At 44.4% G+C, this 24,839-nt stretch overlaps 2 protein-coding genes across 3 annotated transcripts in view; both read right to left on the bottom strand.

The window, feature by feature from the left end:
* LOC106653490 (beta-1-syntrophin) overlaps window positions 1-24,839 on the bottom strand; it is a 304,966-nt gene that overhangs the window by 235,487 nt on the left and 44,640 nt on the right. The gene's annotated exons all lie outside the window — the stretch shown is intronic.
* LOC106653491 lies at window positions 16,685-18,895 on the bottom strand. The gene is made up of 3 exons (XM_014372945.2): window positions 18,573-18,895; window positions 17,538-18,088; window positions 16,685-17,467 (listed from the first exon to the last, which is right to left on the bottom strand). Exons 1-3 carry the CDS (start codon window positions 18,742-18,744, stop codon window positions 16,880-16,882), a joined length of 1,311 nt encoding a protein of 436 aa, XP_014228431.1. The 5' UTR covers window positions 18,745-18,895; the 3' UTR covers window positions 16,685-16,879.

Genomic DNA, 24,839 nt, shown 5'->3' with positions numbered 1-24,839 from the left:
TACTACTATGCGCGTTAGAAAAATGTATACGTGTACGCGTGTGCGCGTGTAATACCGCTGCACGTGGCGAATGAAATTAAACGGCGCGAGGCTATATACCCGAGAAGCGAAGTCGAATGAAAAAAAAAAAAAGGAAAAAGGAAAAAATTATATAACGTGACTGGAAACTTCGGTAACAAGCCGGAAAGTTCAAGTGTAAGATTAATCAGCGTGTATATATGAACTATGTATATGTGCACCACTGACGCGGGGCATTACAGTACGTCCGACCGAATCTCGAGCCGTTTCACTGAAATTCCACCGCTATATAAGGCATCGACGCTGCGAAATTAACGCCGATGCAGATGAAGGAGGACGAGGAGCTGCGAGCGGGGGGCGCGTATCGCATTTCGCACGGGGTGCGGATGTATATTTTATTTTGCGCGCTATTATCATGTAAATAAGGCCGATGCCTTATCAAGTTCCTCCTCTCTTTGCCCTCTTCTCTCTCGCGCGCGCGTCCTTAGCCTATATAATAAAGCGTTATGTTTCAACGCGCAATTTGACCGTAACGACATCGTTCACTCTTTCTTTCTTTTCTTTTCTTTCTTTTTTTCCACCCCAGCTGACGCGCGCGAGCGAGAGCAGCTAGTATACAGCGAGTGGGAGGGTGAGAGAGAGAGAGAAAAAAATCCTATTATCGCATCTGTCGAGAGGTATTAGAGAGAAAGCGAGCTTGTTTAATTGTGAGAAAACTTTTTTAAGTATACGGAACGAGGAATAAGAAAGAAACTTATGGCGCAGCGCAAGGTGGTTTTCTCTTTCTGTATACTCCTCGGCGGCTCACTCTCTTGTTAGGCCTCGCTCGAGGTTTTCTTTTTCTTTTTTTTTTCGCTCTTTATATAATACACGCGCTCCTTTTTTTGCTATTATATCATACGTAAGCGGATCTCGAATTATAGATGAACGGATAAAATTAAGAGCAAGGAGAACGATTGTTAGTTAGATTTTTTTTGTGTGCGCCGCGTTCGCGAGAGCTCGTTCTTTCGAACACTCTGCGGTGGTGCACAATGCAATTTATTCAGGATAAAATAACAATTTTGAGTCGTGTTATTTTTCTATACTTTGGTTTTTTTTCTTTTTTTTCTTTTATAATACCCACCATTACAGCAACAGCACGGAATCGTTTTACGTAGCGCGCGTCTACACAGGAAAAGCCTCGACCGAGAAAATGAAGAAAGAGAGAAAAAAAAAACAACAACAACCGACATATTTTTCCGAATGCTTGAAATTTCGAGTACGCCACGGGTTTTTTCAAAAAGGCATTTTTCAATTTTTTTTCGTCTCGTCTGCGGGTAAAGTAAAAAGCCCCAAAAAAAAGCGACGCCGGTAGTATAGACGACGTGCCGAGTAGTACGGTGCATCGCATCGCAGCCACCCCCTTACCCTTCTCCCACTACTATACGTATATAATCATTCTCGACGTGTATATACGCCGCTGCCGTATATACACGGGGGTTCTGCGGCGAGCTTAACAGAAGCTAAACAAACCTCGGGGTGTTCATAGCCTAAGCCACAATCAGGCACTTGCCATCTTATGAACAGCAGCAGAAGCAGTAGCAGATAGCTATAAGCGCACGAGAGCGCGAGACATCCTCCTGTATATATAGATCCTCTTCGCGGCTGCAGCAACTCCAGTACGTGTGTGTATATATAATATAGGGGGCACAGTGTCTCATGGCGAAATTAGCGCGATAACTTAGTAGAAAACGGAGCGAGAGCGAGAGGGGGGTTGGCAAGCGCATAATTCCTTCGTCTGCGCCTCGGCAGTGAGTGCGAGCGAGCGAGCGAGCGAGCGAGAGAACGAATTCGCTTTATCAACGCAGAGAGAGAGAGAGACTTCGGAGTCGCCGCCCCTTCCTGCTATTTCGTCTGTCTCTCTCTCTCACTGCATTATAATGCTACGCTGCACTGCCAAATACACACGACGCTCGGGAGAGATAAGAGCTATACTCACTCGCACATCAGTTTCTGGCGCGCGCGCTGTTTCCTATAGAATTTTTCACTACAGAGAGAGAGAGAGCTAAGATCAGCAGGTAGTTATATAGTTGTAGTTGTAGTGAATACAGCCGTGCCTCTAATGTACAGACCAACGCGTTCGAGAATATAATTGCACTACTCTCACAAGCGAAAACGCATTGTATTTATTGTTGTACACATACGATCTCCACACATATGGCCCCACAAGGCACAACGCAGGCCGCGAAGATACTAGAGCCTATATGTACGTGTACACGAGCAAGCACGAAGAATGTCCGCACGCATATAATATATACAGACGATCTCGTTTCTACTGCTGTACGCCGAGACTACTACGGGGGCTCGAGAGATGAGTTTAGATTTATTCGGGCGTGTCGAGATTTTGCTTTGTGATATGCGCGCCGTACCCCATTCCTCGCCCAAGAGAAGGAGCGAGCATAGACAACAACAACAACAAGCGAGCAAGGCTCGTAGGCAAAGCGAAATTCGAAGCTCTGATTTGTTGTTGTTAGTTGGTTGGTTTGCCTCGACGCACACATCGGATATGATACAAAATCGATTCCTTTTTCTCTTTCTCCGATCGTGCCGTTGCCGCTGCTGCTGCTGCTCGCGGATAAACTATTTTTTTTTATACAGATTTTATTAAATTTCAAACGTTTTTACTTTTGTTTATTCGTTGTTTTGTTTTAACGTTTTCTAGGGAAAAACGTGTCACTTTTCCTACGAATGCAAATGTAATATATACGCTACGTACAAAAGCTTAAATGGCCTAGAGAGAGAGAGAGAGAAAAGCGCAAGCTCGATTGGAGTCCGGCCAAAAAGTGTCGCTCGCGACCGACTGTACTGCACCGTACCTTTCCCCCGTGTTATATTATATCGTAATACGTGCGATATCATGGGGTCGTGCGGGTGGGCGGGCAGGACAGAGCCTGTATTGTATATATAGCTATATATAGCTGTGCGCGCAGCTCGACCCAGTTTTCTCAAGTAGGTGTCGGCTTACACCCTCTCTCTTTCGCCCCGCGTCCCGATAGATATCCTGTATATATATATTTAACGTATACATATATATCGCATAAAAAGATGTATTATGACCAGATTATGTATTCTCGCTCCCATCCCGGCCGTATATAGTAGTAGTAGTAGTAAAAGAGAGTCGGAGAAAAAGTATACGGAAGGATACGTGCGCACTTTTCCTTCTCTCTACCTTTCTCGCTTCATAATACTTCCGCGCGGTACGGGGGCTTCGGTCCGCGCGCCGCTGCGGATCGCGCTCGAGCTCGTGATCGATTGTATCGGGGGCTTCGAAAGACATATTTCATGCGAAGGCGCGCGCGCGAGCGAGCGGACGAGAGAGCCTGGAACGAGGGAAAGGGGGGTAAGAAAGTTTTTTCGTATATGGAGATTGAATTTCTACAATTTTATCTATATCGCGTATATGTATCTGTAATGCCAGAGAGTATATAGTTGTACATCCCTCGGAGAGAATGGCTTTTCTCTCTCTGCGTGTGTGTGTATATATATAAGGCAATAATTTTTATGGCTTACTTTCTTTCTCACTCGCTTCTTTTGCCAGCAGCAGCAGCAGCAGCGTTGCACGTAATCATCAAAAAAGTATAACGATAAAACACACGTGGAATATGATAACCGTGCGGCGGTGTGGGCAACAATCCTATAATGCTAATACTCGGCGGATAATAACAATGATAATAACGCTCGCGAGCCCAGCGTGTGTGTGCATATGTATATAAAAGCGGTATCTGCGCGATGCCGAGTAAAAGTGCATATACGCGAGAGAGAGAAAAAAAATTGGGTATAGAGAGATAGAGAGAAAGAAAAACAGATGATCGCGTTGCAGAGGTGTATATACATATAGCCCGGCGCTACACAAGTTGTTTGGCAAAAGCCATTTACGAGTTTTGAAATATACATTTCTCAATCTCTCGCACACATCTATGCGCGAGCTTTAACTTCGCGCTGCCACACAACACAACGAGCATGAGAGACTTGGGCAGCAGCAGCAGCGGCAGCAGCAGGGGAGGAGGGTTGAGGTTGCACAGTCGAGCGAGAAAACTTTTTCAAGAATGTTTTCGAACGCGCGAGGGGCTTTTTCAGTTCTCTCTCGCAGCACACATGCATACCCTACGTACGTATATACGTGCCCATACACATACGTATACATACACACAAGTCATCGTTGCTGCTGCTGCTGTTGGCGCTGCACAATGGAGTATATCGCGCGTGTTCATGTTTATGATAGCTGCATAACACGCAAAAACCACAAGGCAGCAGCAGCAGTAGCAGTAGCAGGGATCGATCCTCTCTCTCTCACTGCGTTTCTCCCGTACCCCTCACCCTCTCTCTAGCGCATCTCTTCCATCAAGTTAATTCGCAAGTCAAGAGAGCAACCAATATTGTGGTAAGCTGATATATATGTATCTCTCTCTCTCTTTCTCGTTGCTCCCACACACATACACACGCGCGTATTTACCTTTCTCCATTCGCTCGTGAAAATCGACGCAAGCTTGCCTCCCCTAACCACCCGTTTATATTATATATTATACAATATACAGCAATATACATAAATGCGAAATGTCATAACTTTATGCTCTAGTCTCTCTCTATCTCACTCCCGAGCTTGGGCAATTTTAATAATTAATACTCGCTCGAGCTTTGCGCGTGGGCGCGGAACGAGAGACTTTTAGCTTCGCCGCACCGAAAGTCGCTTTAAATATATGTAATATTTATACGATATCAGCGACGTACTGGAATCTCGGTAGAACGTCGTAATATCTCATTGACGCGCGCCTACTACTGCACAGAAAATTATATAACTGCTCGACGTTACATATCTGAGCTTCGTCGCGCACATACTCGCACACACACATATAATGCCAATTGAACTTTTGATACGGCATCGGAATGCATACACGCGCGTTGTACGAATGCAGCAGTCGTGTGTCCGCGATAGATGTGCGCCGCTGTGGGTTATATATACATATAGATATAGCGAGAGAAAGCAGCAGCAGCAGCAGCACCCAAAGTAGCGGTATTGGCTCGCCGAAGCGCAAAAGTTTTAATTAGTTTATGTCTAATGCACTTAGAATAAGCTCGAACTTTCTGCTCTGGTCAGTTCATTCGTTTTCGAGGCAGCCACCTCCTCCTCCTCCTCGTTGCTGGACCGTTATAGGTCCCATCCAGCAGCCTCCTCCCTCAGCGCGCGAGCGTGCTGCTCGCTGCCGCAGCAGCCCGAAGAAGTTTTGGCGAGCAAAGCTTCGAATTTCCGCAAGCGGAGAAATCGCTTAGCGCGCTCGTTGGCGAACGATCGAACGAATGCGTGTGTGTAGGTAGTGGCCGTGTGCATACGTCGCGGTAAAAATTTAATGAAATAAAATTTTATAAGATACGCGACTATATCTTCGTCGTGTCTTCATCTTCCTATATATACGTCGTTTTCATCTTATGTATCGGCAACTAAAAGTCACACAGATCAAAGGAAGCCGCCGCCTATATAGCGTCGTCTTGGTTTCATCGACAAAGTAACAACAAACAAGCTCGCACATACACATGTATACGTGTACGACATCTTATCCAAACAACGCCAAAATACATATATATAATTTACGAGATGGTAAGACGAAGATGAAGAGAGAGAGAGAGAGAAAGTTGGCATGTCCAATTTTGCTAGTATCAGTCACCAGTCGTCGACAGCGTCGTCGTCGTCCACGAGGCTCTAGGATTCTCTATATATAAGGTGTGTGTGTTGGTATATATCTACCTCGAGCTGAAGAGAGAGAGAGAGAGAGAGAGACTGGTGGCTCTATAACGTCGAAGTATAGTTGCAAGCTCGCACATACAGCATACACACATAGACACATAGCAGGCGAGTCAGGCTCAAGTTTCTAACGAGCTCGAAAGCTCGCGAGGCTATGAAACGAACTCGACTATTTGTTCCTCTCCATAGCTATAATACGTACGACGAGAGAGAGAGAGAGAGAGAGAGAGAGAGAGAGACCGAGCGAGAGATATATGTACGTATGTGTATGCACTGTGCAAGAACAGAGCACCTTTGTAAGGCAAGCAAACAAAAGCACACTTCTCTCTCTCTCTCTCGTCTATATATATCTACCGGTCGCCGCCGCTGCTATGTGCCCAGCTAACAGCGAGCTTGCAAGCTCACGCACACACAGCACGAACAAGTGTACGTATGTATGTATGTTTGCGTAATATACGAAAGATGATCCAGAGGAGCGTAGGAAGCGCCCGAGCTTTAAGATGTATATCATATTTAGGGCTCTCGCCTGCAACCTCTGGACAACAACGGCAACAACAACAACAAAAAAGAAGGATTAATTACAAGGCAAAAAAAGCTCGCATTCTTCGAAGTTTGACGCGCAAGAAAAAGCGCAACACATGTATAGCGTTTTTTTTTGGCGCGGTTGTGTGTGTACGTGTGCGTGTGCAGAGTATATGACCGCATCTCGAAGAGTAGCTACGGAGATGAGTAACTGCGAAACTTTCGGCTTCGAAAGAAAGAGAGCTGCTCCGCACGATACGCGGTGTAGTACACACGCAGAGAGAGCTCTGAAAATGTTATACTTTTATTTTACAGGATATATACATGATAAAAACAAGGTGCGCGAGCGAGCGAGCGAGCGAGCTTGCAGCGCTTTTATTTATATCCCGCGAGCAGCTCTCATTACGCAGTCGAAGCTCGGTGAGCTTTTATTTCATATTTTTTTTTGCTGCTGCTTCTTTGGCTTCTTCTTCTCCCATGCTTCACTCTTGATAAATTAATCATTTCGAAAGAGAGAGAGAGAGAGAGGAAGAGAGAGAGAGAGAACGAGGAAATTGCGCACGGCGTGTGCACTCGAAGCCTTTTGACCTACATTTCCGGGGCAGCATGGGCTCTCGAGCTTGCGCGCTGCCAGGTATATGTGTATTATATATAAGCGTATACCAGGATCCCGATTAATGCACGCGCGCGTTAGAGAGGCCAAAAAGTGTCAGAGTATTTATGTACGTATTGTTATAGTCGAATGCGCAACCGTAGAAACGTGCATATAGCGCACCGATTAAATCCGTACTTTTAGAAAATCTCGCAAGCTCGCAAGCACATTTTACACGAACTGGCGCTGTACATATAGACAAGGTATTTAGACGACGACGACGACGACGAAGTGTGGAAATACACACGTATATATATCTAGCGGAAGAAGAAGCAGAAGCAGCAGCGTAGTGTCGCCTTAACGAGCGCCTTACATACGTATATACCTTATATATACGTATAATACACATGGCAGAGGCGAGAGGGGCGCCTCACTGCGCAGCACGCCGTTAGGCAATTCAATCCCTAATGCGCGCTCGTTACTTCTCTCTTTCTTTTGCTGCTGCAGCTGCTTTCCTCTCTGCCCGCGCATCGACGCTCTGAAAAGCCCTAGCCGCCGCCGTACGTTCCTATCTTTCGGGGAGAGAGCTTTTTCAAAGCCTTTGCTGTGCGCCTTAATCCTTGCGGTACTGCAGACGTATATGTACGTACGTACGTACGGTAGACACACTCGAAAAAGGAATTTCGCGTTCTCGTATATACCACTGTACTCTCTCTCTCTCTCGTGAAAGCTCTCGAGCCTCGCGCGGTGTTGTATATGCAGCTCACGATGAGAGAGAGATATATATACGTATATAACGTCCGTGTGTACGTGCGTGCGTGGGTGGGTGGTGCATGGCGAAGAGAGAGAGAGAGTGAGAGCTCGAGGTTGAATGAGACCGCTAATTACCGGCGGCGTATATAGCCTAGCGCTCACAGAGTCACGGAGAGAAAGAGAGCAGGAGGGAGGGCGAGAGAGAGAGCCTCGCGTGTGCTGTATGGCGCCTACGATTTTGCACTAGATTTCATCCTTTCAGGGCTAATCACTGCGATGCATACTATATACGTCGTGTATATACGTATATATATAAACCCGACGCCGTCGTTGCCACCCTCGAGAGAATGAGCGCGCGAGAGAGAAGTAAAAGGACGGGGAGAGGGTGACGCGAGCAATGGGCGATGAATGACGACGTTTAACGAGTGTGTTGTGCTACTGCAGCTTCTACGGCTGGGTTGAGAATTGATGAATCACGAGGCTCGAGGCGAGCGTAAAGTAGTAGTGTCGTCGTCGTCGTTTCGTGTATATTGCTGCTGCATCGGTATTATACACGCGAGCGAACACTACCCAACGACAAAGACACGCGACGCGAAAAAAAAAGTGTTTCACGCTTACATCGTCAACTAGCCATTCGTACGCGTTTATACGTCTGTGTGCCCGAGAGCATATTTGTACATTACGTATACGGAAATATTAATTCGAATACAGTCGGCCCGCGCCGTATGTCCAATTACAATTTGGCAAAGTCGAAGTACCAGTTGTATTACGCGGACGGGAGAGAGAGCTTTACGACTGCGCTCTCTCGTCTGTCTGCGCGCTCTCCATAATATACACACGCGCGCACGCGTATATTGTATGATTTTCCGTTGCCGCGCTACACACATATTTGCTTTTGAAATTGCTTAGATTGCTCCCAGGTTCGTCTGTATGTGTAGCAGTCGTAGCTAGTATAGTGGCGGTATAGTTCGCGCAGCGTTATATACTGCTGCTGCTACGACTACTACTGCACCTAGAAAGAGAGAGAGAGAGAGAGCTTGCGGGTACCACTACTCTGCGTATACGTACGTTACGCAAAACTTGAAAATAATTATCAATTTCAAATTTACCTTACGAAGATGTGAGGCAAGAAAAAGTCGCGCGTTTTATATACAGGACTATTTGCCTTGGCACTGCAAGCGAGGGGGTGTGGTATTAAATCGAGCGCGGTTCGTGGTTGCGCGCAGCAGTGTAGTGCAGTGCGCGCGATGTGTAAAGAGTACAGTACTATATATGGTACTACTCGCTGCTGCTACTGCAAGCTCGTTCGCGCGCGACGAGGAGAGAGAGAGTAAGTACAATAAAAGCCCTATATACGAGCATTCAAGGCCTCTGTATGCACGATTGTATTGTGCGGTAGTAGGGTACGTGTGCAGGTGCCAAGGACAAGGCAGCGCTGCCGTGCGCACTATATACGTGTATATTTATATATATCTGTACTGTACGGAGGCCTGGAGGCTCGACAGAGAGAGAGAGAGAGAACGCCAACTCTCGACACGTCGCGTCTCTCGTCGTAGCTCGTTGTCATTGTCCTCCGCGCGCCTACACGACGAATCTCAATTTCAGAAAAGGGAGTATAAGGGAGAGAGAGAGAGAGGTTACACACACGACGCAACGTTCGAGGTATGTGCCCGTAAGGAATCTCTTCGCTCTTCGCTTTGCGCGCCATTAAAGCTTCAGAAACCAAGAGCAGCAGCAGCAGCAGCGAGAATAAGAACGAAGAAGACGAAGGAGCGTCGTCGTCGTCGTTGGCGTTGGCGTTAGCTGCGACGACGGTGCCAGGGTATGTATATGGTATATATAGCGAGAGAGAGAGAGAGAGAAAGTTCATTGTGCACCTAGCTAGGCATAAAGACATGCTACCGCTGCTGCTGCTGCTGATGTAGGAACTCGTTTTAGTTTAAGGGAGAGAAAAGCAGGCAGCAGCAGCAACTCGGTCCGGAGACAAAGAAAAGCTCTCTCTCCTCCTATACCTCCGCATTTATACCAACCTATATATATCCATCTATCTACGGTATATATACGTTTATATATAGCGGTAGATCAACGATGGGTTCGGAGAGAGAGAGAGAGAGGAGGCTCGGTTCTCTCTTCCTCTTCCTCTCTCTCTCTCTCTCGCGCCGATACCACGCGGGTGAGAATTCGGAAATAGTTTCCATCCGCAGCCGATAATCTCGGAGAGAGAGAGAGAGAGAGAGAGAGAGAGAGCGAGAGAGAAACTGCAGAAGCATTCCGAGACTTTGCCCAACCCTCCACTAGCTATATGTGTATATACTCGTACGGGAGCTATATGTGGTATAGGTAGAACTAGAAATACACACTGTGCGTACGTGTGAGTGCCTGTGCGCGCAAAGGAAGCTATTGGGATTGCGCCGCAGCGGCGGCAGCAGCTTAAATAGGAAACGATTGAGATTGCCGTGTAGCAGAGTGTACGCCGTTTTGTCTGCGGGCCGCTATTTATATATGTTATACGTAATACAATTCGATCGATGTGATTATCGACGCGGATCCGATATCGTGCATATACGTATTACGGGAAAATGAATCGTAAGAAGGAGAAAACGGTTCTCGTGATTTTTAATTTCCTTATTCATGGGCAACTCGAAGCACCTGCGCCACTACTGCCTTACGACGTATAGAGGGTGAGGGAGAGAGAACTTTCAAAAAATGTAAAAGGCTCTCGCGCCCGCGCGAGCTTGCAAGCTCGCAAGTACACGTATAGTACACGTATAGTAGCTAGACGCGAGCTTGGGAATATAAACTTTCGTGAGAGAGAGAGAGAGAGAGAGAGAGAGAGAGCAGTCGAAATTTAAACAGCAATTACGGGGTGACTTTAGCTCGGGCTATACGTTTTCCTTCCAACTTTTAGTTCTAGTTCTTCTTCTCTCTTCCTCTCCTGTATTCCTCTCGTGTCTCTCTCTCTCTCTCTCTTTCTCTACGCAGAGAGAGTAGTCTTATTTTCTTTCGCGCGTGTCGCTTATTCATCCCATAACATCATGCTCGTCCCAGCGAGGCGCGTTATAAACCAGCCTGTACGTATATATATACGTGGACGTAGACATGCATTTTAGCCCGCAATTTCGTACCATATACGACGACTCGCGCTTTAACTCGTGACTTTTATATTTTCTTATTTTTTATATTTTTTTATTATTTTTTCGAGTCCGAACTTCAAAAAAAAAGCTCCGAGCGCATGAGTCGGCTTACTCGCACGTCCAGTTCGAGGGATTAGCATTGACACGACACGGCGGCGGCGGCCTTCGCTTACTGCCGCCGCCCGTATATGTCCCGTCGTAATACTTGACGCGTTGGAAAATAAAAACGAGAGAGAGGAAGGGAGACTTTGATTTTTAAATTTTTCACCGTACGATCGAAATTATTTTAACGAATAAAATATAAAAAAAAAGCTTAATGGATAATATCTCGCGTGTATTAACGTATAGTTTGTATCAATACTATAAGCCTCACGGCTGCAAGGAGAGTAATAGACCGGTACGACGGTGTATATAGAAAACGGCGAAAGTTAAGAATTAGTGGCCGAGGGAACACACACCGGGGCGTGGGAGGCGGGGGATAAGATTCTTTTCTACGGTTGCTGTCTTTCGGATCTATATACGTATCTACGAGCTTCGAAAGGCGGCTCGATCACGTAATGGCGTAACTTTTGCCACGTAGCCAACATACATAAATACACATATAGAGTCTGTCGAAGGTTTAGCTACTGCTGCTGTAGAAATAAGAAGAAGGAGGAAGAGGAAGAGAGCGAGAGAAGGAAAAAAAAAGGAACAAGCAAAAGATGGTGTGTTGGTATATACGATTGACCCAGGGGAGTTTTAACCTACGGTCAGCAGCACAGCGGCGCATCCTCGCGCTTTCTTTATTTTTCCTTTTCTCTCTCTCTTTCTCTCCAGGCACTTTTCAGTCTCTCCTAAGCTTCAGCCATCCAAGTAGCAAATATACATTGTATACGGAGGTTCCTGTCAACCGATGTTAACGCGCACATTTGGATTTATACTCACGACGACGACGACGACGATGCGGGGGTTCCTCAAACAACGAGAAACTTTTTATTTTTCCCCCGGCTTTTCTTCTTTCGCGACAGAGAGAAAGAGAGAGAAGTAAGTAAGCAGGTAGCTACTTTATGCGTCTCTCGCCGATAAATATCTCAATCTTGCGCATGGAGCTTTTTCGCTCTCTCGATGGGCTGCTGCTGCTGATGCGGTAATTTAAATGCCTGTAAATTCATTGGCCCATCGCAGCGAGGCAATGGACTGAGCTGTGTGTAGCTACTGTACCACTGCTTAACACTGGACTACTGTGGCTGCTGCTTCGACTATATATAGGCTACCGGTCAACTATTTCAATCGCATTATCTTCGTCTCTCGCTCTCTCTCTCTTCCTCTGTATCTGACGATAATCTAATAATCGCTCTCCCTTCTCGCTCTCTCTCTCTCTCTCTCTTTCCTCGACCAACCGCAATATTAATGGATTTCACAGAGCGACGAGGTCCAAGTTTTGACAGTGCAGCTTATGCATGTATATTATGGATGCCTATATAGATAGATACAACTCACAGCAGCAGAAGCAGCAGCACTAACAGCAGTACAGAGAGACAACGCCAGTAGCATCTGTAAACACTCGGCTAACAACATTATACTGCTGAATTTGCGCCATTTCTCTGTCTCTCTCTCTCTCTCTCGCTGTAAAGTTGCCCTATGAGAGAGAGAGAGAGAGAGAAGCTCAGCGAGTCATCAAATCGTTCTCTCTCTTGGACAACTTTACCCATTGTCCATGCACCACTGCCGCTTCTGCTGCGAAGAGAGATATCTGCGCACCGCACACACACACACACACACTCGAAAGCTCTTTATGGCCGCAGCCGTAATGTACAACGTATATAACAGCTCGTTACGATCGCTCAGGTACGTAGTATGTATACATACCAACGTATCTTACATACAGTTGCCAAGTAGCGCATCGATTTTCGCTTCTTTCAAAAGAACCGAATCCCCGCGCACACGTATATACGGAGCCCCGAGATTTTTTATTTTCTTCCCCCCACGAAAGCTCTTTCTCTTACTTCGCGGGGGCCCGTGGGTGCACAGCTCGCACTTTTGGCGCGCGTTGACGGGTCCGCTGGGACAAGCGCAGCAGCACCATCTCACACCGTTATCTTGCAGCGGTGCTGCTCGTGGCGCGAGAGAAAGAGAGTAAGAGAGAGAGAGAGGTGAGACACATAATACTTCGGGAGTTTCGCTGATCGGTGTAAATTGCCGAGTTGGGGGGTCTCTTATGGGGGTAGAGAGAGAAAAGTCGTCCTCCTAGACGAGTCCGTAATAACATCTAACTCCTCTCGCGCAAGCTCCCTGAATAGATACCGATGCAACTTTTTTGTACCTCAATTTATTAATATACAATTCCTCTCTTTTTTCTTTTTGCTTTTCTTTTACTTTTCTTTTTTTCTTCTCCTTCCTTTTACTTCGTTTGATAACGGCAAATAATAGATCGTGCTTGATTCCTGTAATCTTTTCTTTCTTTTCCTCTTTCTTTTTTTTCTGCTCTCTCTCTCTCTCTTCTATTTTTTATTTATTTTGGCCTTGCAAGCTCGCTCTCGCTCGCGCACCGGTTAAAACTTCGGGATCACGTCTGATCAAATACGTGCCGGGGATGGAAAATATGATAAGCTCGACAGATCATCTCGGCGCGTGTAGAGGAGCGATAGAGAGAGAGAGAGAGAAGGCGAAAAAATTTACCGCGTCCGTAACAGCTGGTTGCCATGCGCGCGCTCGATTCGCTCCGAGCTTTCGATAATTTTCGCGCGGCAATTCGTCCGACCGCAAAAAAAATTAAATAAATGAACAGCGAAAAGGAAATTAATGAATTGAACCGTCGTGGCGTACGCTCGAAATGACAAATAAGCCATTCGTATACACATGCACACAGAGAAAAAAAAGCCCGCGAACGACACACTTCCTTATGTCGCGCGCGCGCAACGTTATGTATGTATATGCAAACGAGCATCGCCATATATATATATATATATATATAATAAGAGAACGGTATGTTTCTCACTCGCAAGCACATCGCCTCGGAGAGCGGAAGTTAATATTCAAGATTAGATAACACGGGTCCTCCCTTGCAGTCGCCTTCGTACGTAGCAGCAGCAGTGGTAGTAGTGGTAGTGCACCTTGCGTACTACAAGTTTCTAATCTCGAACAGCGCCATATACGTGTTCTACATACAGTAATTAATGCAGTAAATACGTATACCGACGACGACGACGACGACGACGACGACGACGACACACGGCGCCGGGCTTCTGCTTCTTACATTGCATATACACGCACACACACACACGCGTGATATATAAGGCGCGTAAATAAGTCGTGTACGCGCGTGCGAAGCAAACAGAAAAAAAAAATGAAGAAAATAACTGCACATATTTATTGATATTTTTTTTTTTCCTACTGCACTTCGTACTCGTTCCTCTCTCTCTCTCCCGGCTTTGAAAAAGGGAAGATAAATCTGCAGCGGTAGTGGTACTACGCACAGAGGCGAACCGTAATAAAAAATGCAAAGTCGGCGGCGGCGGCGGCAATTTCGTGCTCGCTCGCCCACCCGCGCGCACGTGTGTACGCGAGTGAGAGAGAGAGAGATCGTAAAGATTACACTCTCTGCTGCGGCGCTACTCGCGAGAGAGAGAGAGAGAGAACGTAAAAAGCCAAGTCGTCGTCGTCGTACGCGATAAACGAATCGTAAAAGGTAAACTTGAAGATGTGTGCGCACGAGTGTGTAAGAGTCTCTCTCCATTTATATATAACACGGCGCGAAAGGAGAGAAACAGCGCGAGCGAGCGAATATGATTTTATAAGATGCATATATACAACATTCGTGCGAGGTTACAGAAAAAAAAATTTTTATTTATCGTATTATATCGCGCTCGCCGCGAGATCGAATTTTTCCTTCTTTTTTTTTTCTTATGCTGCTCGCGCGCGGATGCGGATCGTATACACCCCGAAGAAATTACCCCTATATACTCTACTTCTCTCCGAATGTGTCTGTGTGTGTGTCGCAGTGATATAAGATCGAAGAACTACTACCGCTGCTATATATACATACAGGCACTGCACAGCGTCTCTCGCACGTACTCGTCGCGTCATTAATTTCCAATCAGCGCACTAAAAGTTCAAAGTACTATATACCCCGTCGAAGATAAAACGTCGCGCAGTTTCTCCCATTATATATCTATCTATATAAACGTGTATGTATAAAAGGTTCTCTCGCGAGCGTATACCGTTCGGATATAAATAAAAGAAAGAAATATATGATCGCTTCGCGCGGCAGTTTAAAAACCTCCGCCGCCGCCGGGGTAATTCGAACTAAAAACATTACTATGCCGCGCTGGTGTAACGCTGCTGCTGGTGTTTGTGTATAGATATATATAGGCGAGCGAGCTTGCGACGCTATGCAGGCAGCAGGCGGCACACGCGATCGAGCTGTGTTTTTTCAGGTACTTCGAGAGATGTAAAAAGAGGGAGGGGTGTAAGGGGGAAAAAAAAGAGGAAAAAATTACGGTTTACATTAGAGCTTGACCTGGCGCATGCTAAAATCCTTGAAAAAGCAACAGCAGCAGCAGCAGCAGTGGCGGCGGCTAAACTTTGTGTCTGCTATATAATGTACGCGTGCTGCTGTGTATACGGCTGTCGTCGTCAAGCGCCTCCATGTATAGTAGTAGTAGTAGTAGTAGCCAAGTCGAGCATTAGCATCCCTAAAAAGCTCGTGTGCATGCAGCTTGCAGCGTATATATATAACGTCGCGGCAGCGGCGGCATCTGACCCCGCGCGCGCGCCACACGGCCAGGGAGAGATCTTCTAGAGCGATAAACAACGCCCGAAAAACATCGTTCAAAAGCCCTTCTCTTGCACGAGAGAGAGCACCCGGCAGCGGTGCATGAAAGCAACCTCGCTGCTGGGCTAAAGGAACAAGTGGCGCTACTGCTGCTACTGCGCTGCGAGCAACAAATCCGACCCCCTACCTCCTCTTCTTCCTTTTTCTCTCTCTATATATACCCTTTCTCTCGTTTTTAAATATATGCATGTTAGCCGTGAAATTGCCCTCCTCTTTTGCCTCGGTAATTACCCCCGGCACTACGACGACGAGCCGCGCGTTATACACCCCGTGTGCGCGGGGGTTGGGTAGTACTACTACTAAGGGAGAGAAGGGCTGAAGGGGAAGCGGCAGCAGCAGCCGCGTCTCTTCTCTCTTTTTTTCTGTAAAATTAAAACTCGCCACTCGTCCTCGTTTTCTTCGTGTGAAGTGGCCGAGTGCAGTGTGCGGCGGAGAGTTTAAGATATAAAAGACGACGACGACGACGACGATGACGACGCGTAGAAGACCCTGTTTTTGCCACGCGCGATCTTGTGTGTAGTTGCGGCGGTGGCGGCAGCAGCTCTTTCGCGTGTACGTTTGTAAAAAGCCGTGGATTTATTTATTCGTTCCTTTTTTTTTAAGGCGGTAAAATAATTTTTTTTTTTTTATACAAATGCAGCAGAGCAGAAACGGCGAAGTTTAACCGCGAATGCGTAACGACGTCGAACATTAATTAACTCGAGGTGGCAGGAAGAAAGAAAGAGAGAGAGAGAGAGAGAGAGAGAGGAAACGTATCGGTATTCCCCGATGGTGACAAAACCACATACAAATTCCTCGGCTTATCCCACTTTCCTCTTTTTGTTTTTCCCCTATTCTCTCTCTGTCTTGTAAATCTGTAGAACGTAACCGAAATTCAAATAAATCCAAATGTCCAGCGTATTCGTTTATGTATATTGCATTAAAAATACATACGAGTTCGAGTGATTGTATAGACCAATTGAACTTTATAATTCCAGAGATATGTTCTGTTGTATGTTTTACGAGAAAGTAAGAAAAAAACGATGAGCATTGATAGTGGAAAGTATGATATTTGTAAAAAAAATTTAAATCATTAATTTGAACGTTGACTGATATCATACCATGTATGATTTATTTTCTTTGAGATCGATGTTTTTTAAATACAGAAATATATAGAAAAATATTTTTCTAATGAACAAAAGTTACATGTAGTATGTATTACATACATTATAATATAGTACATATGATTATAGATAACTGTACATATATTGTACATAACTATATTATATATATTATATTATAGTTATTGTTATTTTTTTTTCTGTTCCTACTTCAATAGTTACTTGTTGATTTCTGACGCGAGAACTATCTTTCACATTTCTTATCAATTCGTCCCACTCGCATTCATCGTGCTGTTTTACTCTGAGAAGCCTCAGGTTTTTTGCACGGGGGAGCCAATCGTATAAAAATTCTTTTCTAAAATTCCGACAATATGTTATATCAAGCTCTTCTAAATTGGTGAAAAACTTCAATGTACTCCCTATCCAATCGTTCATGTATTCGAATTTCAGTATTTTCAATCGTTCGAGTTGAGAGAAATGACCGATTACAGCTTCCGTTGTATCGAGGTAACTTAATATTAATTTCTCCAGTGAAGAATAATTTTCCAATATAAAATCTAAATTCTTGTCAGTCAAGATGCCACTCTCGAGTGTTAACTTTTTCAAATTTGGATTCACTGGGAGGCAGCTATAATTGGTACCACGGCTTAAAACAAAACACATTGTTCTTGCAGTGGTATGAAACGACCTTTCATTTGTCAACTTAAAATCCAACTTGCTCAATACCAAATTATCGAGATCGGACATTTGATTCAAATGCTAAACAAAATGAAGAAAATTTGAGGATGCTTGTTAAATTAACATGATCATTGAGTTTTAAGAAACTTACTTCGAACAATAATTCAGCAGATATCGGACGAGAAACGTTTCCTAAAATACATATCCTTATAATCCTCAATGTTTTTGGTAAACATTCTAAAGTTGGCAATAAAAAGTTTTGCTGTTCTTCAGAATTGATCTCCCAATTAAATTCTTTCAAGTTATTAGCATTTTGTAGCCAACTCCTAATATCATTTGAAGATATTGTGATACGATTAAAATCCGTAATATCAATTACCTCTAAATTATGAATAATAGCTTTAAAACAGTTTTGAACCAACTCTTGCGGAATTTGAAAATCCCAATCCAAACTTTTTAAACAATCAATTTTCGATTTACTTAGTAATTCGAAAATTTCATGACATAATTTTTCAAAATCTTGTGTGGATATGGAGGGCTGATGACAGCCTTGGCTTAAGATAATATGAGGCAAATACTTCAAATAGGGAAATATTTTTTTTATATCATCCACGGTTTTTTGTTCTAATATAAATTGAACGAATTGCGTCGCTGTAACTTTTTTCATGAACATACAAGAAAATTCTTTCAATCCGGGCCAAACTGAAAAATATGAGTATTATAATTATTATCGCATAATTCATCTCATATACGCATTGTCAAATTCATAAAAACAGAATGTGTGGATGTGCTTGTATTACTGGACTAGCTATCACACTGATTTTTTTTTTAAATAATTCATTTTTAAGCGAGTCGATTAGCTCGTATTTCGCGATGTGTTTTAAAGATGTCCGACTCAATTCAATTCCCAAGAATCGATTCGATGTATGAAAAATCGGTTAATTTTTCGGTTACTCTACAAGGAGTCGATTCCGATTCTCGATTCCAGACGATCTCAATGTGATATGTGCTATATTTATTTATTTTAGTCGTATTGAGCAATATTCATATAAGCGGCTAACTAAGAAGTGTCAGACACAAAAATCAAAATACAAAAATTTCTGTTTGTACAGAATACCACAACTTTCAATAATAAATGACAAGATAGTAAAAATAGAACGGTAAATTTCATAACGTATTCACTAACCTTCCGCTGCATGTATGAGATCACTTGGTTCTAAGTAACGGAATATATCCATAATGCAATATACATTTAAATCCTCAATCGACCGACCTTTAGGTAATACCATTATCTTACTATTTTCTTCTTTATTTTTACATGCTCTTTTAGAGCATTTCTTTACACTCTTGATCTTCATATTTATCGTTACTTTTCTTTTTAAACACTTGCCCTGTGTACTTCTATTAAAACCAAGTTATAAATTAACTGCTGCGTATAATTTGGCCCGGCTGTGTCAAGATCAACTGACACGATGTAAGTAGTCAAATTTTCGCGAGAACGTTTCATAACACTGTCGGCATGTAGAGTCGGCGATGTAAACATTGAAATGTTGCTCTAGACAAATTGCGGGAAATTCATAATATCACGCACGTTTATAAAAGTTTTTTGAAATGCTAATTGAGAATTTTTCATGGTTTATTACAAAAAACATTAGTGATATTTTCTGCGTGAATTTCGATTGCAAAATGATGCTTTTACAATATATACAATAATTTCCACTGTGTCACTTGCAGATTTACAGATAAAGTTACTCGCCATCTAGTGGTGAAAGCTGGCGTTCATTATGATTGAATTATCATACATTTCTAGTAAAATTAACGCAAAAACTAAATCAGTATTGAAACATCATTTTTCGGTCAAAAAATTCAAATATCAGTAAATAGTTAAATCATTTTTCTTAATTTTTGAACAGTTTAGGTTAAAAAAGAAATCAATGTTGATTCAAACGTAAAAGTACCTTAAATGAAAATCAATATGGGTTATTTAAATTCAAGTTTTTCATTTTACCTTGAATCTGCTTCAAATTTAAGGTATTTTTAAACTGTGTATGTTTAATCATTCGTACAACTTCGGGTAACGAATCTTACTTGTCCATATTAGCATTGAATTTTTATTTATAATTTAACTCGAAGTAGTCAAGTTGTAGAAAAAATATTGATACATCTCGTTACCAAATTTCTAATGAATATAACAATCAAAATTTCACTAAACAGTCAAAATACATACATTTCCACAGATAAAATTTTTTTTATACTTGATTTCTACAATCGCCTAAGCCTGTCGTACTCTCAGCTACGCTCGCGAGCGGACTCTCGGCAAAGAGTCTGTCACTCAGGAGTTAATATTGCTACGATTATCGCGAGCTCGCTAGTTTATTTATCTAATGCCTGCGAAATAGAAGAAAAAGAAGCGGCAGCAGCAGCAGTGGCAAGAAAGAATCACTAGCGTCTTGTGCACGGAGTGTTGAATTATGCCTGAGGGGAGAGGAGGCGTCGACGGCGTATACAGGTAGGCGAAAGTAGCTCCACACAACGCACACAAACACACGTACACAACGTGTACACGCGCACGCAGAGGCATGTCTGCAGAGGGGCAATAACTCACGAAGGCGCGCGGGAGGAACGGGCTCTAGCTTATATAGGATAATAATACACCCTGGCTCTCTCACACACACTCACATACGCACGTACATAACAGCTTCTCATGCGTCGTATTATTATATACATAAATATATATGTAGAGGTGCACCGTGGCAATACTATTGTATGGATTCTGCTGGGAATATGTATGTATAGAAGGGCGCCGCACACGTCGTCGTTTGCTTCCCTGTATACACCATCTCTCGTGTATCACAACGCGTGCACTCATCCACCCACCCCCACACACACACGCACAAACGTGTACAGACGCACACTACGTGTGGCGAGGGTTAAGACGTTCTCGAGAACCTTTGTGGAATAGCGTCGTCTGTGCAGCAGGGGCGAGGAAAGCAAAGCGAGAAAAAATACAGAAGTGCGTGCTCGCATGGAAACGCCTGTGAATTCTTCTTTTTTTTTTTTTGTTTGCCTCGCAGAAACAAGTTCGATGCAATTTCAAAGTTTTTTTATTTTTTTCCCGCGCGAATACAGGGAAAATAATAGAATTCGGAGAACGATTTTTAATCGAGGCCTTGCCTGCTTTTTTTTTTTGTACATCTACAAATATGGATCTGGAAGATTTAAACGAATCACGAAACTGGATTTGCAAAGCACAGAGAGAGAGAGAGAGTCTTTGCGCCGCGGCCCTTTTTCACCCCATACGTACGTTATATATATGATGTATGTATGCTAGAACGCAAGGCAGGTATAGGCAGGCAAGCGAGCGGGAGAGCGAGCATATTTTCCAATTGAACTTTTTCAAATCGAGATTTCACGAGTCAAGCCCAGTTTTACCCATTCTTTCTCTCTCTCTCCTTTGAAACTTACATAACAACTGGAAAAGAGAAAGAGATGGAAAAAAAAGAAGAGCCCCCCATCTCGCAAAAGTGATGCTCGACTGCGGGGCAGAGAGAAAAAAATCGAAGCTCAAACAGCACACACACACACACACGCGCGCGAGGGGTGAAAACGCTCGCGATGACATCGTAAATCTGCGCCTCGTAGCGGATCGGTCAGGAGGATGTGTGTATATAATAATACACAGCACACACGCACGCGTCGGTATGGTACTCGATATGCCCAACCGCCGCCAATAATCGAAAAGGAAAAGGGAGAGAATGAGTGGAGTACGAGAGGAAGTATGTCGGCCAATGAATTTATGGACTATATAAGGGCCGAAACGCGCTCGCCTCGATTAATTACCCTTCCCGCGCTACGATGAAAAATGAATTATGAACTATATACTCTGCCGCCGGGCAGCAATGATTTTCCAGCATATTACACGATATTACTATTATTGTTATTGTTATTATGGATTAACGAGAAAACAAGGAGATAGCTCTGTTATTTCGCGGCTACGGGGTGCTGTTTATTAATAACGTCCGAAATAAGCTGCGAAGCGCGACGACGAGAGTCAACTCATCGCGCGCGATGTCTCTCGAGAACGATTGTAACGCAAGCGCCAGGCAGGCAGCAGGCAGCAACAGCGGCAGCGTCGTCTTCATTCATAAAACGTTTTTCCTCACCTCCTCTCGACTTAAAGAAAGATAGCGTTCTCCGCCTTTTTTTCTCTCTCTTCTCTTTGTCTCGTGCTCTGTTTGTTTGTTATCCACGCGCGCGCTATGCTCTTTCTCTCTAGAGCTCTTTTTTTTCTTTCTTTTTTGCTCTCTTCTTGGACTGCGAAATGTCGGCGTCGCGAAAGCACAAAGGCCTCGAGTGCGCGCCGCGCGCAAATGACAAAGCTCTTACTTTCGATTAAATTTGAATTAAAATATGGGTATGAGCAGCAGCAGTGGTGCATCTCGTCCCTTGTGCTTAACGCAATCGGTGCTGCCTATACGCCGCCGTCAGTGTTAATTGGATGGCTGCCGCGCGCGATAAATCAGTCCCAGCTCTCGCTCTTTTCTTTTTTTTTTTTTTTTCAAAGATATTCTCTCTCTCTATCGCACTGCGCTCGCGCTATATACACGTTTAAAAGATTTATTTCCTTTTTGGGGGAAGTGCTCGCGGGATTCAATTTTAAAAGATTAACTAATTACATTATGGTGAATCAGCGAGTGATGGTCACAGAAAGACAGAGAGAAAGACAAAGCTAGAGAGCTTGCAGTAGTAGCGGCAGCGCAACGGGAAAGAGAGTATTCCCCGTTTATTAAATTTCGTTACAATCTCGGGGCGCGGCGCGAGCGACAAGTATAAAGTTAACTTCATCATTAAAAGTGAAATTAATAATGTAATTATAATACCTTTGATGACTTTTCTTGCTATCATTCTACCCGTGTCGTATCTGGCAGCGGCGGTGCAGCTACCTCGAACCCTCGGCGAACATTTAATGAATTCTAGCGCGCGAGCGCGAGAACGCAGCAAGTACCCCCTCTGGCTTTTACGCTCGCGAAGTGTACGTATGTGTGTGTGCGCGGACAAGAAAAAGGCTACGATTATTATTACTCGAAACCTATTTCGCGAGAGCTTTAATTTCCTAGAGTACATCCCTCCTAAATATATATCAAAGCTAGAGGTCCTTTTGGTCTCGTTTGAATATACATCTATTTATTGTACGTACACAAGACCAAGGAATTCGTCTGACGAAGTAAAAAAAAAAAAAAAATTAAGGAAGTAGACGAAAGAGATGATCCACCGGATCAGCTTCCTGTCGCGTCGTTAGCGTCGCGGCGACCACTTTGAATGTCAAATCGCGCGAGAAGCGCGTCGTACGTTAGCATCTCTCTCGAGCGCGCAGTACGCTCGACAAAGAGATGTGCCGGAGAAAGCCCAAAATTTCAGTACACACGATGTAGCTTATAATAAATTCGGTCGGTCGCAGAAGCAGCAGCAACAGCAGCGTCCACACGGCTAATCAAGCACGACGAGTTGTTCAAGAGCCCGACCCGTCGCTCTCTGTGTTCTCGCACACGCGTACACACATTCATAGGATACATATACGTAAAAGCTCTGATTGCTTTGAGTACTACGTTTGTCGGGTCCGTGTATAGTATATACGCTGACCACACACAGACACGCATTCATACGGCAGCGTCAAGTGGACGATTTGCGCGGCCGAGTGTATACACACCACACACACATACAGAACGAGCGCCATATATGCGGATAAAGTTGGGGCTTGTTGACGACGTAGTACATACGGACGAACGCATGTAACGGCCGCGGCAACTCGAGTCCTTGATTGTCAAATTGCAATAATACACGGCGCGCGACGCGGCGCGCGTTTTACACATGCGCGGGCACCGACCCAGTATATTGCCCCCGACAATTCTGCCTCTGTGAAAGCGGCGCGCGCGACTCTTGAAACTTTTAACTCGGTAATCTCTGGGCCGCGTAATCACACCGACCGACTGTCTCTCCCTCTCTCTGCAAGCTCTGTAGTGTACTATACACAGTAGTGTGTAAGAGTTAATGCACGCAAACGCGTTTGTGTCTGCTGGTGCTGCTGCTGCTGCTGCTGCGTGTGTGTATCTTTTCACTTTCTGTACTGCGCGCAATTCGCATGGCTACAAAGACCCCGATGCTTATAGCGCATATTGTCGAGCTGTATATGTGTGTATACGTGCGTGCGCGTACGAGCTTGCAGCTTGCAGCTGCTGCTGCGACTTCTGCACGGATGCCCCGATTAATTGGAAGGTGCACCTTTGACGCACAATATATAGTACACACGCACACACACACGTGCACGCGAGTTGCGACGACGACGACGACGACGACGCCGACGATCGTCGAGGCGATGCTATGCCGCTGCCGCTGCAGCCGACGTATTATAGCGCGGTGTGCAATTCGCACCGACGCACCCGCGCGCGCCCGTTTGTATCTGTGAGTACCAACGGAAATCATATCTCAGCGGAAACGGAAATTGGCTGCCTGGAACAATGTGTATATGTATACAGCAGAGAGGTAGAAAGAGGGAGAGCTCATTAACTTTGTGGCTAAATGTCTCTCTTTCTAGGCGAGAGGCAGTCATAAGCTTTCTCTCTCTCTCGACTTCTGTAGCATTGCAAGCTCTCTCTCTCTCTTTCTCTCTGAACACAGGCAGGCAGCGTACCCTGTATATGTATGTACTAATTAATTTTCATGTGCTTGGTTTATATTAGGATTCACGTGCACTCACACGCAGCAGCGCGCAGCACTCGCGCATATTATTATCATTATTATTATTATCATTATCATTATTATCATTATTATTATATATAAGTACGTGCGGAGGCAGCCAAGTGTCGAATCTCTCTCTTGCGCGCACACAGCAGGTGTGGATGTAATATTAATTAATTGTAGCCTGATTGTTATTGGGCGGCATAGATCGAGGGGAGAGAAAAATAATAAGAATACCGCAGGGACCGTAGGTAGGATGTCTTATTTTTATACGCAGCCGATGTATTGGGTATATATACGCGCTTTAATTGAAACGAGGGTGAGACGGACGGACAACGGTCGAAAGCTCAAGTGCTGTATATAGACGATGATTTGACGTCTGCTAACTACTGCTACTACTACTACTACTGCCACGTACGAGTATACGCGCACTTATGTGTACGCGAAGAAGAAAAAGAAAAGGGAACTTGTGTATGTACGAGCTTTTCGAAAGTTCGAGAAAAAACAGCAATTGTATGTTTTTTCCCTCCTTACTTTTTTGCTCTCTTTGCTTCTCCCTCGACAAACAAGGAAAGAGCCGCCACCGCTGACTTTTGCTACGTTAAGTTCAGGGAAAAAAAAAGAAGAGAACAAAGTTCCAAGACCATACATAGCGATATCTCTATTCGACGAGAATGTCAATGAGATTAGATTGCGCCCTGTGTTTTTGCGCGCACGT

The sequence above is a fragment of the Trichogramma pretiosum genome, unplaced genomic scaffold, assembly GCF_000599845.2.
Source record: "Trichogramma pretiosum strain Unisexual culture from Peru unplaced genomic scaffold, Tpre_2.0 scaffold35, whole genome shotgun sequence".
Taxonomy (NCBI): Eukaryota; Metazoa; Arthropoda; class Insecta; order Hymenoptera; family Trichogrammatidae; genus Trichogramma; species Trichogramma pretiosum.
This window is presented reverse-complemented; position numbering and strand designations above follow the sequence as displayed.